This window comes from Bos grunniens, chromosome 18 (genome assembly GCF_055505025.1).
Source record: "Bos grunniens cultivar Pamir isolate PY7600 chromosome 18, Bosgru_T2T1.0, whole genome shotgun sequence".
In the NCBI taxonomy this organism is placed as follows: domain Eukaryota; kingdom Metazoa; phylum Chordata; class Mammalia; order Artiodactyla; family Bovidae; genus Bos; species Bos grunniens.
The window spans coordinates 64,053,610-64,067,081 of NC_141182.1; the positions used below are offsets into that span (position 1 = coordinate 64,053,610).

Below are 13,472 nucleotides of genomic sequence, written 5' to 3' on the forward strand. Positions count from 1 at the left end.
TGCGGCACCATAGATGGCAGCCCCACCAGGCTCCCCCATCCCTGGGATTCTCCAGGTAAGAACACTGGAGTGGGTTGCCATTTCCTTCTCCAATGCAGGAAAGTGAAAATTGAAAGTGAAATCGCTCAGTCATGTCTGATTCTTAGCGACCCCATGGACTGTAGCCCACCAGGCCCCTCCATCCATGGGATTTTCCAGGCAAGAGTACTGGAGTGGAGTGCCATTGCCTTCTCTAGCCATCCTGCTAGGAGCATCCTATTTTACAAGGAAATTACACCTGGCAGGAAGGCAATCAGCAGTAGTTTCTCTGATGATGAGGTACTGATAACTGGTGAGACACATCTTCATTGGAAGAACAAGAACAACAAAAAGCGAAAACATGTAAGAAAACCAGAGTCTATTATTGTAAGGCAATTCTCCTCCAATTGAAAATACACAAATGAAAAAGAAAACTATAGTCTATAGCAAAGTAGAAAACAAAATCCAAGGGAAAAACAAGTCATCACGCAAATATCCTAATTCACTCAAATATCCTAATTCACGTGAGTGGAACCCTGCGTTCCACTTAGGAGTGGAACCCTCCTAAGCCCTTCCCCTGTCATCCACACTTTGTATTACACAGGTGACAAATCATTCTAAATTTTCTCATTAAAACAGAAAAGACCTGGACCTGAGGGCAGGGTCCTGAGCCAGTCATCTGGAATGGATTTTCCGGTGGCGTTTGAAAGTCCCCAGCTGACGGAAGGCTCTGTGACACTCGGGGCACACGTAGGGCTTTAGTCCAGAGTGGGTGTGTCGGTGAACACTGAGGTTCCCTCGGTGGCTGAAAGCTCTGTCACAGTGCTCACAGCGGAAAGGCTTCTCCTGGGTGTGGATCCTCGTGTGAGCACGCAGTGTGGAGTTGTGGGCAAAATTCTTGAGGCAGACATCACAGCTGTAGGGTTTCTCGCCAGTGTGGATCCGCTGGTGAACCCGCAGGTCTGAAGGCTGTATGAACCCTCTGGCACAGATGTCGCATTGAAAGGGCCTCTCTCCTGTGTGTGTCCTCTGGTGCAAGGTAAGCTGAGATTGATAAGGAAAGCTCTTTTTGCACACCTTGCATTCAGAGGGTGCCCGTCCCGGGGTTTCTGCTCCCTCAGGAAGACTGGTGGGTCCCACGGTGCCAGATGCACCAACGGAATGGGACCCAAGCTGTCCTGAGAACTCTCCTTTGTCCAAACACGTGGCTGCTTCTTGACACACGTCTTGGCAAGTTGGACTGCTGTCCCGTTTCCTTTTGACATGTCTGCGATTCTTCAGAGGACCTTGTCTGGATCCACTCGGAGTGGAAACGTCTCCCTCTGGAATACAAGAGGAAAGGCTTCAGGAGCCACATTTGAAGTATCACTTCCTTCCTAGGGACTCTCCCCTCTCACTCTGACCTCCCAGGATCTACTGAAAGAAGAGATTCAGCACCATATTTATCAAGGAGCTTTCACCATGGTGCCGGCCTCATTGGAACCATCCCTAATTTGGCTACAGACTTCCCAGCAACCAAACGACCTAAGAGTCTAGCTGATGAAACACTCTGGAACGTGGACAATGGAGAAGATTGTCATTGGAGAACCAACTCCTACCCCACAACACCAAGGGAAGGGAATGCTGAGTACCCCTTCCTGGACATCAGTGGAGGCAGTCATACATCCTGTGGTCTCAAAGTTTTTAAGACTCACCACGATTCTGTAGAAGTTCAGGCTCTTGAGACGAAAGGGTTCTTGTCATTCCTGTGTCTTCCAGCAGGTCCTTCACCAAATACTCCCTGGAGGGCGTCTGACCCTCCAGTTCACCTGTTTCAGGAATGGTCTCTGGTGGGAGAGCATTCTGGCCCTGACAAGGGGCAACCAAGCAGAGTCAATCCCACTGCCTTAACCCGCGGCAAGCTCTGTCTCCTCTTTCCCCACCCGCCTCATACCCTGATCTCACACTCCAGCTTTCTGAATCAGTTTGGAAGATATGCCCTGACTGCTTCCCATCACCCTGATTGGCAAACCTCTTCTGATTCCCATGTCTGTCCTTGATCTATACCGACCACCTCTGGCAAAAGTCCAGACTTCACAGCTGGCTCTGCCAATTATTGTTGCAAATATTTCTCCACCTCATCTCACATTCTCCAGGCCCTGAATCTGAAAACAGAGGATTCTGGCTCTAGGGCTCGGACTTCACCACTTGTTTATACCCTGCCTGGATTTCCCTTCATCATGGAAGGTGGCCTGGGGCATAATATGATGATAAGCAGTATAGCTGTTATACTGTATAGCTCTATTCTATACTATATAGCTCTATTCACGAGAAATCAGTAGCATCTCCTCCCCCGATTCACATTTCAAAACAATCCACTCTCTCCAGACATACTCCAAATTCTGAGGGGGAAAATGACTCCAATGGGGAACTTGTTATTCAATTCAAGGTGTTTACAATATCCCCCAATATTAGTGCCTCTGATGAAATCCATCATGGGTGAAACAGCTGTGAGTGCATTTACCCCTGATGAAACGACCCAGCACCATCCCGTGGAAACAGGACTCCTCTGCCCTCATGCTTAGGGCCGCAAGCTTTCATGGTGAAGGACTATGAAAGATGGACTGTCTTCATTCTCACACTGGCCGGAAAACGGCCGGGAACAGAATGCATCCATGGGAATTCCTGGAGGCAGTGGGTCCATTCCTGTCCTTTGCCAAACTCTCCCAATTACTTCCACAACCACGCCCACCCGACCCTCTTATACCTGTTCCCAGACTGGAGGTCAGGACATCACACTCACCTGCCCCCTCAACAGGTCCTTGCCTCCTGGCAGATGCTGCCCGTCTTGGCTTTCCTGCTGGCCCTCATCTGGAGGGACGACACTGATTGTAGACTGGGGCTCCCTGGCTTGGTCTCTCTCACTGTGCCCTTCATTGACCTCAGATCCTAACATCTCAACACCTGAGACTGGCATCAAAAAATCCTCGCCTTGGACACGGACTACAGCCTGTGAGGAAAAATTCAAATACGATTAGTCTCCCTTCACAAGATCCAAAAATGTATTCATTGCATATACTACCTTAGAAGGCCACCTCCTGGGAATGACATTTGAAAGACCAACACCCTCAAAGTGAGGATCTACAGAAACATATCCAGTGATGCCACAGGCCAAGTGCTCGCCCCTCTGGGAATCACTGATTGAGAGCCAAGCCCTCTGATCCTTCTCCTTCATCTCCCAGCTCCCAGCCCCTCATGCCACCGTTCAGTCTCACAGGGTCATTAGGGTCCTACTCACCCATTTTGTCAGTTTCTGCTTCTTTCTCAGCACCTCTTCCAGATCCTTACAAGTCTCGGCACCACTACTTTTGACTAAGACCTGGATGTCCTGCGGCATGCACATCACGAACTGCTCCAGCACCAGCCTGTCCACCATGTCCTCCTTGGTGTGAAGATCCGGCCTCAGCCACAGACTGCAGAGTTCACGGAGCCTCCTCAGAGCCTTGATGGGGTCGGATTCGTCCGAGCTGCTAAACGTTCGGAAGCGAACCCGCAACTCTTCAAGGTCGGAGTGGGGGTTTTCCCTTCGGGTGTCTTTGTGTGGCGCAGACGCTGGCGACTCTGCTCCGGGGCCACGACCCCTTGTCTGGTTCTCAGCCATACCGACTGTAGACTTTTTCAGTAGGACTCTGGGCAAATGCTTCTAGAGTCGGTGCCCAACTGACCCCGATGGAAAGGAATTTCCTCTTGCTTTTCCTCAGTAATAGATTCAGTATTCAGAAATAGGGGGCAAAAAAGAAAAACGAATGCAGCCAATTAGTTTTTTTTTCATCCACCCTACCATCCCTCATCCAATACTGGGCATTATTCCTCCCCTCAGAATTTCACACCAGGGACAAGAATCCATTCTCTTATTCCTCCGACATCCATCTTATAGTACAAGAAACTGAGTGGTGAAAAATCTCCACAGGGCAGTGCTTAAAAGCCCTTGTTGGAAAAATGAAGCACACCACACGACACCATGGAGTGTGGAAACAATCTCATCTCACAGAAGATTCCACAAATGAATCACAGTTCCCGTGTGGCCGGAGGGAGATCGGTGGATTTCACACGGTCTCTGAGCGAATGCAAGGTGAACAGAAAGCCAGGACTTACTGAAACCCACTTCCACGTGCCCTGACTTTCGAGCGTTCTCTTTAGACATTGCCCATCAATTACCTCCTTGAAGCCTTCTCGCCTCGGTCCTCCTCAGTTGGGGACTTGCTCTCAAACTCGGCCGGCGGAGAAGCGTCTCTCTATGGAGCTGGAAGAAATGCCGGACTTCCCGGCCTGTTACCCAATCGGCGCATGGATTCGTTGAGGGCGGGGCAAACCATTCTAGAAAATCCCACTTTACTTAATCACAGGGATTCGATTGCCCATGGAAACTCGCTCAAGACAAACCACGATTTACTAAAGAGGCCTCCATAGTGATTTAGCAACAGATTCTGTGTATTTGTTTTGTTCTGTTTTTGGCCAAGCAGGGAGGCAGGTGCGGTCTCAGTTCCCAGACCGCGGAAGGAAACCACGGCACCTGCAGCGGGAGCGCTAAGTCTCACCCGCTGGACCGCTAGGGAAATCCCTCGGTTTCCTTTTGGATTTGATTGATTTTGGACTTTGGGGACTGCATTTTGGGGTGAACGGACTGGTTTTAACGTTCTCGTGAATTTTTGGTCTCATTGCCTGGAGAGTTTGACGGACTCATAGACATGATGGTGGGAGCCAGATCGGTTTGACTCCTGTCTTCTTTCTGTTCTTGTGAGATAAGTCTTCAAAGGCTTTTCTAAAATCAGCTAATGAGCTAAGGTGTGAGAAAACCCGATTCAAAAGCCTTTTTGAAAACTAGAAGTTGTACACCAGTAGGAAAAAAGAATGACACCTATCACTTTTGGAAGCCTCCTTTTTTCCACACACCTGGTGAAGAAATCCCTGAACAAGTATGGCGTGAGTCAATCTATCTCAGCATAATAACAGCCATGTAGGCAAAACCACGGCTATCACCTATTCCCTGTAGAAAAGTCTTAGAAAATACACAGTCTTTGACAAAAATGTGTTTATTTAAATTTAAATTCCACGGCAGAGCCTGGCCTCTGTGCCAGGAACATGCAGTTTTACAGTGAAGTCCCACCTAACAGAAAGGCAGTCAACAGTACGCTCAGTTTCATGATGAAGTTCTGAGAACTAATGAGACATGCTTTCAGTAGAAGAATAACAAAAGAAAACAAAAACTGATTGAAACAGGCTACACTAAAGTATAAAACAAAATCCAAAGGGAACGATAAGGCATCACTCAAATATCCTCCTCATTCATGTAAATGGAAGCCCCTGGACCCAATATCCTCCGAAGCTCTTCCCATGTCATCCACCCTTTGTGTTACAGAAGTGACAAATCATTGTGAATTTCCTTCTTGGAGCAGAAGGACTTGGACCCGACAGGCAGGGTCCAGGGCCAGTGGTTCGGAATGGGTTTCCTGGTGGGATTTGAGACACCCCAGGGAGCAGAAGGCAGGTGACACTCGGGGCACATGTAGAGCTCGAGCCCCGTGTGTGACCACTGGGGTTCCCACTGTGGTTGAAAGCTTTTTCACAGTGCTCACAGAAGAAAGGCTTCTCTTGGATGTGGGTCCTCTGGTGAGCATGCAGCGTGGAGTCGTGGGGCACCTTCTTGCGGCAGAAATCGCAGCTGTAGGGCTTCTCGCCCACGTGGGTCTCCAGGTGATCACATGGGTCCGGAGGCTGCATGAACCATTGCACATTGATGTTGCTTTTTTCTTTGTTTAATTTAAAGGGCCGTCTCTCTTTAATTCTGTTCCAGAATAAGAGCCCATTACTTTGATAAGCACAGGCTCAGCAGAAGGCTCAAAAGGATGTGTGTAAAAGAATGTTTCCAAAGGCTCCAGAGATGACCCCAACTCTGCTTCCTGCTTCCCCTGGACAATACTCCATCTCCTGGGTGGCACGGCTACTTGGTCCAGCTGACTTTAGGAATGTCATAGTGCTCCGTGAGCATATCCAGGTGTCTGTTGAAGCCCTCCACTCTCTGCTTGTGGGATTTGGATGCTTTCTTCAGGATCCTCTCCATTTGTCGCTTCTCCTGCACCTTCTCAAAGGCCACCTGGGCTGGGTCGAGGTGGCGCCTCAGCTCCTCCTCCTGGTTCTTCTGGATTTTCCCCATCGTTTCCAGGAGTTTTGCCTTGTCTCTGTCCTTTTTCTTCTTCCGCTTGGTCACGCCAAGCTCTGTGACTCCTTTCAGCTTCAGGGGTCCCTTTTGGAGCTGCTCGTAGGCATCCATGCTGCCCATCTTTGGATTCAGATTTCTAAATGGACAAGAGTGTGGGGTCAGTTTTTCAAATGGAAATTGGGACAATATCGTTCTCCTGTGTAGATCCAAGAGGTTCCCTCTGTATGGGTTAACACCAATGAACATAGACGAACATCTCTGCTTTGCCCAGGGGGCCAGGGTTCAGAAAGCCTTGAGGAATAAATGCAGCACACCACACCACAGCATGGAGGGTGGCAACACCCTATAAATCAAGGTGATTTATAAACCTATAAATCAGATGGAGGCAGGCGGGAGGAACCTGAAAGACCTCTTATTTAAAATGTCTTTTCACCAAGAGAAGGATCTGTGTTCCACTATAGTTCCCAAGTTCCATTTACATGTTTCAAGTCCATTCTTCCCCCCTCACAGAGAGCTCAGCAGGCAACCATAGTTCATATGGAGTTTAAGGGAGATCCACTGCTTTCACAAGATCTTTGAGCTGATGCAAGGTGAGTAGAAAACCCAGCCTTCCGAAACCCACCACCTCCTTCTGTATTGATTCCCAAACCTTCTCCTTAGATGTTCTCACTCATCACTTACCTCCTTTGAGCCCTCTTGCTGTCAGACTCCTCAAGTCGGTGACTGGCTATCAGAATGTGTCTGGGGCTGAAACATCTCTATTTATAGAGAGCCAGGGGAAATGGCAAGGGTCCTTGCTTGTTACCCCATCAGCACAGAGATTGTGCAAGGGTGCTTCAAGCCATTTATATGACCTCATTTTAGATAATCCAATTATCCACGGATCCAGTTTCACACGGACACTCCACCGGAAAAAAAAAAAAAACAACACAATTTATCAAAGAGGCCTCCATGTTGGTTTTCTGGTAGACTTCTCTGATAGCTCAGGTGGTAAAGGATCCACCTGCAATTCAGGAGACGCTGTAGTAATTCCTGGGTCAGGAAGATCTACTGGAAAAAGGCTAGGCTACTCACTCAGTATTCTTGGGCTTCCCTTATGGCTCAGCTGGGGAAGAAGTAAAGTGAAAGTCTTTCAGTCATGTCCGACACTTTGTGACCCCGTGGATATACAGTCCATGGAATTCTCCACACCAGAAAACGAGTTGGTAGCTGTTCCCCTCTCCAAGGGATCTTACCAACCCAGGGAGCAAAGCCAGGTCTCCCGCATTGCAGGCAGATTCTTTACCACCAGGGAAGTCCATGCACTTTTTGGTAGTAAGATTGATTTTCCTGGTCTATCAAATACTTTTCTCATTTACCTGGAGAGTTGGAAGGAGTCAAAGCATAGGTATCTGAAAGTTTTAACTAGTTTGGTTAGTGGCGGAAGAAGAAAAAGGATATAGACAAGGCAAAACTCCTGGAAACGATGGGAAAAATCCAGAAGAACCAGGATGAGGATCTGAGGCGCCACCTCGATAAGTAGACCCCAGCCCAGGAGGCCTTTGAGAAGGTGCAGGAGAAGCAACAAATGGAGAGGATCCTGAAGAAAGCATCCAAAACCCACAAGCAGAGAGTGGAGGACTTCAACAGACACCTGGACACGCTCACGGAGCACTATGACATTCCTAAAGTCAGCTGGACCAAGTAGCCGCCCCACCCAGGAGATGGAGTATTGTCCAGGGGAAGCAGGAAGCAGAGTTGGGGTCATCTCTGGAGCCTTTGGAACCATTTTTTTACACACATCCTTTAGAATCTTCTGATGAGCCCGTGCTTATCAAAGGAATGGGCTCTTATTCTGGAACTGCATTAAAGAGAGAGGGCCCTTTAAATTACAAAGAGAAAAAAGCAACATCCATGTCCAATGGTTCATGCAGCCTCTGGACCTATGTCGTCACCAGGAGACCCACGCAGGCGAGAAGCCCTACAGCTGTGATCTCTACCCCAAGAAGTTCCCCCACGACTCCACGCTGCAGGCTCACCAGAGGAACCACACCCAAGAGAAGCCTTTATGCTGTGAGCACTGTGAAAAAGCTTTCGATCACAGTGGGAACCTCAGTGGACACACTCTGGGCTGGAGCCCTACATGTGCCCTGAGTGTTACCAGCCTTCTGCTCCCTGGGGTGTCTCAAATCCCACCAGGAAACCCATTCCGAACCACTGGTCCAGGACCCTGCCCTCGGGTCCAAGTCCTTTCTGCTCCAAGAAGGAAATTCACAATGATTTGTCACTTCTGTAACACAAAGGGTGGATGACATGGGAAGAGCTTCAGAGGATATTGGGTCCAGGGCGTTCCATTTACATGAATGACGAGTATATTTGAGTGATGGCTTATCGTTCCCTTTGGATTTTGTTTTATACTTTAGTGTAGCCTGTTTCAATCAGTTTTTGCTTTCTTTTGTTATTCTTCTACTGAAAGCATGTCTCATTAGTTCTCAGAACTTCATCATGAAACTGAGCCTACTGTTGACTGCCTTCCTGTTAGGCAGGACTTCTCTGTAAACCTGCATGGTCCTGGCACAGAGGCCAAGCTCTCTAGTGGAATTTAAATTTCAAATAAACACATTTCTGTCAAATGTGTCTGCGTATTTTCTAAGACTTTATTACAGGGAATAGGTGATGGCCGTGGTTTTGCCTACATGGCTGTTATTATGCTGAGATAGATTCACTCACTCCATACTTCAGGGATTTCTTCCCGAGGTGTTTCGAAAAAGGAAGGCTTCTGAAAGTGATAGGTGTCATTCTTTTTTCCTATTAGTGTACAACTTCTAGTCTTCAAAAAGGCTACTTAGAAATCGGGTCTTCTCACGCCTTAGCTCATCAGCTGATTTTAGAAAAGCCTTTGAAGACTTATCTCACAAGAACAGAAAAGACGAGTGGAGTCAAACCCATCTGGTACCCAGCACCATGTCTCCGACTCCGTCAAACCCTCCAGGCAGTAAGACAAAAAATTCACAAGGTCATTAAAACCAGTCCATTCACCCAAAGTGCAGTCCCCAAAGTCCAAAATCAATGAAATCCAAAGGGAAACCGAGGGATTTCCCTAGCGGTCCAGCGGTTGAGACTTAGTGCTCCCGCTGCATGCGCCGTGGTTTCCTTCCGCGGTCTGGGAACTGAGACCGCACCTGCCCCCCTGATTGGCCAAAAACAGAAAAAAAAACAAAACAAAACAAAACAAAACCAGAATCTGTCGCTAAATCACTATGGAGGCCTCTTTAGTAAATCGTGGTTTCTCCTGAGCAAGTTTCCATGGGCAATCGAATCCCTGTGATTAAGTAAAGGGGAATTATCTAGAAAGGTTTGCCCCGCCCTCAACGAATCCATGCGCCGATTCTTCCAGCTCCATAGAGAGACGCTTCTCCGCCGGCCGAGTTTGAGAGCAAGTCCCCAACTGAGGAGGACCGAGGCGAGAAGGCTTCAAGGAGGTAATTGATGGGCAATGTCTAAAGAGAACGCTCGAAAGTCAGGGCACGTGGAAGTGGGTTTCAGTAAGTCCTGGCTTTCTGTTCACCTTGCATTCGCTCAGAGACCGTGTGAAATCCACCGATCTCCCTCCGGCCACACGGGAACTGTGATTCATTTGTGGAATCTTCTGTGAGATGAGATTGTTTCCACACTCCATGGTGTCGTGTGGTGTGCTTCATTTTTCCAACAAGGGCTTTTAAGCAGTGCCCTGTGGACAGTTTTGACCACACAGTTTCTTGTCGGAGGAATAAGAGAATGGATTCTTGTCCCTGGTGTGAAATACAGAAGGGGTAATAATGCCCAGTATTGGGATGAGGGATGGTAGGGTGGATGAAAATAAAACTAATTGGCTGCATTCTTTTTTCTTTTTTGCCCCCATATTTCTGAATACTGAATCTGTTTACTGAGGAAAAGCAAGAGGAAATTCCTTTCCATTGGGGTCAGTTGGGCACCCACTTCTAGAAGCATTTGCCCAGAGTCCTACTGAAAAACTCTACAGTCAGTATGGCTGAGAACCAGACAAGGGGTCGTGGCCTCGAGGCGGACAGCCCCGGAGCAGAGTCGCCAGCGTCTGCGCCATGCCAAGACACTCGAAGGGAAAACCCCGACTCTGACCTTGAAGAGTTGTGCGGTCGCTTCAGAACATTTAGCAGCTCAGACGAATCCGACCTGATCAAGGCTCTGAGGAGGCTCCGTGAACTCTGCAGTCTGTGGCTGAGGCCGGATCTTCACACCAAGGAGGACATGGTGGACAGGCTGGTGCTGGAGCAGTTCGTGATGTGCATGCCACCGGACATCCAGGTCTTAGTCAAAGGTAGTGGTGCCGAGACTTGTAAGGATCTGGAGGAGGTGCTAAGAAAGAAGCACAAGCTACAGAAATGGGTGAATAGGACCCTAGTGACCCGCTGAGACAGGGAACGGTGGCATGAGGGGCTGCGAGCTGGGAGATGAAGCAGAAGGATCAGAGGGCTTGGGTCTAAATCACTGATTACAAGAGGGGTGTGCAGTTGGCCTGTGGCATCACTGGAGATGTTTCTGCTGGTCCTCACTTTGAGGGTATTGGTCTTTCAAATGTCATTCCCAGGAGGTGGGCTCCTAGGGTGGGATACACAATGATTACCTTTTTGGATCTTGTGAAGGGAGACTGATACTATCTGAATTTTTCCTCACAGGCTGTAGTCCGTGTCCAAGGCGAGGATTTTTTGATGCCAGTCTCGGGTGTTGAGATGTTAGGATCTGAGGTCAGTGAGAGGCACGGTGAGGAAGACCAAGCCAGGGAGCCCCAGTCCACAGTCAGTGTCGTCCCTCCAGACGATGGCCAGCAGGAAAGCCGAGACGGGCAGCATCTGCCAGGAGCCAAGGACCTGTTGAGGGGGCAGGTGAGTGTGATGTCCTGACCTCCAGTCTGGGAACAGGTAAAAGAGGATCGGATGGGCGTGGCTGCAGAAGTAATTGGGAGAACTTGGCAAAGGACAGGAATGGACCCACTGCTTCCAGGAATTCCCATGGATGCATTCCGTTCCCGGCCATTTTCCACTCAGTGTGAGAATGAAGACAGTCCCTCTTTCATAGTCCTTCACCATGAAAGCTTGTGGCCCTAAGCATGAGGGCAGAGGAGTCCTGTTTCCACGGGATGGTGCTGGGTCGGTTCATCAGGGGTAAATGCACTCACACGTGTTTCACCCATGATGGATTTTGTCAGAGGCACTAATATTGGGGGATATTGTAAACACCTTGAATTGAATAACAAGTTCCCCGTTGGAGTTATTTTTCCCCTCAGATTTTGGAGTATGTCTGGAGAGAGAGGATTTTTTTGAAATGTGAATCGGGATAGGAGATGCTACTGATTTCTCATGAATAGAGCTATATAGTATAGAATAGAGCTATACAGTATAACAGCTATACTGCTTATCATCTTATTATGCCCCAGGCCACATTCCATGCAAAGAGAAATCCAGGCAGGGTACCAGCAAGTGGTGAAGTCAGGAGCCCTAAAGCCAGAATCCTCTGCTTTCAGATTCAGGGCCTGGAGAATGTGAGATGAGGTGGAGGGATATGTGCATAGATAATTGGCAGTGCCAGCTTTGAAGTCTGGACTTGTTTGCCAAGGTGCTCAGTATCGATCAAGGACAGACATGGGAATCAGAAGAGGATTGCCAATCAGGGTGATGGGAAGCAGTCAGGGCATATCTCCCAAACTGATATCCAGAAAGCTGGAGTGTGAGATCAGGGTACGATGCGGGTGGGGAAAGAGGAGACAGAGCTTGCTGTGGGCTAAGGCAGTGGGATTGACTCTGCTTGGTTTCCCCTTGTCAGGGCCAGAAAGCTGTCCCACCGGAGACCATTCCTGATACAGGTGAACTGGAGTGTCAGACACCCTCCAGGAGAACTTGGAGAAGGACCTGCTGGAAGACACAGGAGTGACAAGAACCCTTTCATCTCAAGAGCCTGAACTTCTGCAGGATCGTGGTGAGTATTAAAAACTTGGAGACTGCAGGAGGTAATGACTACCTCCACTGATGTCCAGGAATGGGTACCCAACATTTCCATCCCTTGGTGTTGTGGTGTAGGAGTTGGTTCTCCAATGCCAACCTTCTCCATTGTCAATATTCCAGAGTGTTTCATCCGCTAGACTCTTATGTCGTTTGGTTTCTGGGAAGTCTGTAGCCAAGATTAGGGATGGTTCCAATGAGGCCGGCACCATGGAAAATGCTCCTTGATAAATATGGTGCTGAATCTCTTCTTTCAGCAGATTCTGAGAGGGCAGAGAGAGAGGGGAGAGTCCCCAGGAAGGAAGTGATACTTCAAATGTGGCTCTGAAGCCTTTCCTCTTGTGTTCCAGAGGGAGATGTTTCCACTCCGAGTGGATCCAGACGAGGTCCTCTGAAGAATCCCAGACATGTCAAAAGGAAGAGGGACAGCACTCCCACTTGCCAAGACGTGGGTCAAGAAGCAGCCTTGTGTTTGGACCAAAGAGAGTTCTCAGGACAGTTTGGGTCCCATTCCGTTGGTGCATTTGGCACCGTGGGACCCACCAGTCTTCCTGAGGGAGCTGAAACCCTGGGACGGGCACCCTCTGAATGAAGGTGTGCAAAAAGAGCTTTCCTTATCAATCTCAGCTTACCTTGCACCAGAGGACACACACAGGAGAGAGGCCCTTTCAATGTGACATCTGTGCCAAAGGGTTCATACAGCCTTCAGACCTGCGAGTTCATGAGCGGATCCACACTGGTTAGAAGCCCTACAGCTGTGACATCTGCTTCAAGAGATTCACCCACAACTCCACGCTGCGTGGTCACAAGAGGACCCATACCCAGAGGAAGCCTTTCCGCTCTGAGCACTGTGACAGAGCTTTCGGCCACCGAGGGAACCTCAGTGTTCACCGACACACCCACTCTGGGCTCAAGCCCTACGTGTGCCCCGAGTGTCACAGAGCCTTCCGTCAGCTGGGGACTTTCAAACGCCACCGGAAAATCCATTCCAGATGACTGGCTCAGGACCCTGCCCTCAGGTCCAGGTCTTTTCTATTTTAATGAGAAAATTTAGAATGATTTGTCACCTGTGTGATACAAAGTGTGGATGACAGGAGAGGGGCTTAGGAGGATCGTGGAACCCAGTGGGGTTCCACTCGCGTGAATTAGGATACTTGAGTGATAACTTATTTTTCCCTTTGGATTTTGTTGTCTACTTTGCTATAGACTATAGTTTTCTTTTTCATTTGTTTATTTTCAATTGGAGGAGGATTGCCTTATGA

At 48.8% G+C, this 13,472-nt stretch overlaps 1 protein-coding gene and 2 pseudogenes across 2 annotated transcripts; 1 reads left to right on the top strand and 2 right to left on the bottom strand.

Moving 5' to 3' along the window:
* Positions 1-380: 380 nt before the first annotated feature.
* On the bottom strand, positions 381-4,346 carry LOC147354747 (zinc finger and SCAN domain-containing protein 5C-like). Its single transcript, XM_086354728.1, has 4 exons — positions 3,296-4,346; positions 2,801-3,007; positions 1,713-1,866; positions 381-1,340 (listed from the first exon to the last, which is right to left on the bottom strand). The coding sequence occupies exons 1-4, from the start codon at positions 3,656-3,658 to the stop codon at positions 694-696; spliced, it is 1,371 nt and encodes a 456-aa protein (XP_086210854.1). The 5' UTR covers positions 3,659-4,346; the 3' UTR covers positions 381-693.
* Positions 4,347-5,076: 730 nt separating this feature from the next.
* LOC147354748 (protein FAM32A pseudogene) lies at positions 5,077-7,119 on the bottom strand (annotated as a pseudogene). Its single transcript, XR_015146570.1, has 2 exons — positions 6,899-7,119; positions 5,077-6,353 (listed from the first exon to the last, which is right to left on the bottom strand). The product of XR_015146570.1 is annotated as a protein FAM32A pseudogene (transcript).
* Positions 7,120-10,109: 2,990 nt separating this feature from the next.
* LOC147354749 (zinc finger and SCAN domain-containing protein 5B-like) lies at positions 10,110-13,232 on the top strand (annotated as a pseudogene).
* The last annotated feature ends 240 nt before the right edge of the window (positions 13,233-13,472 follow it).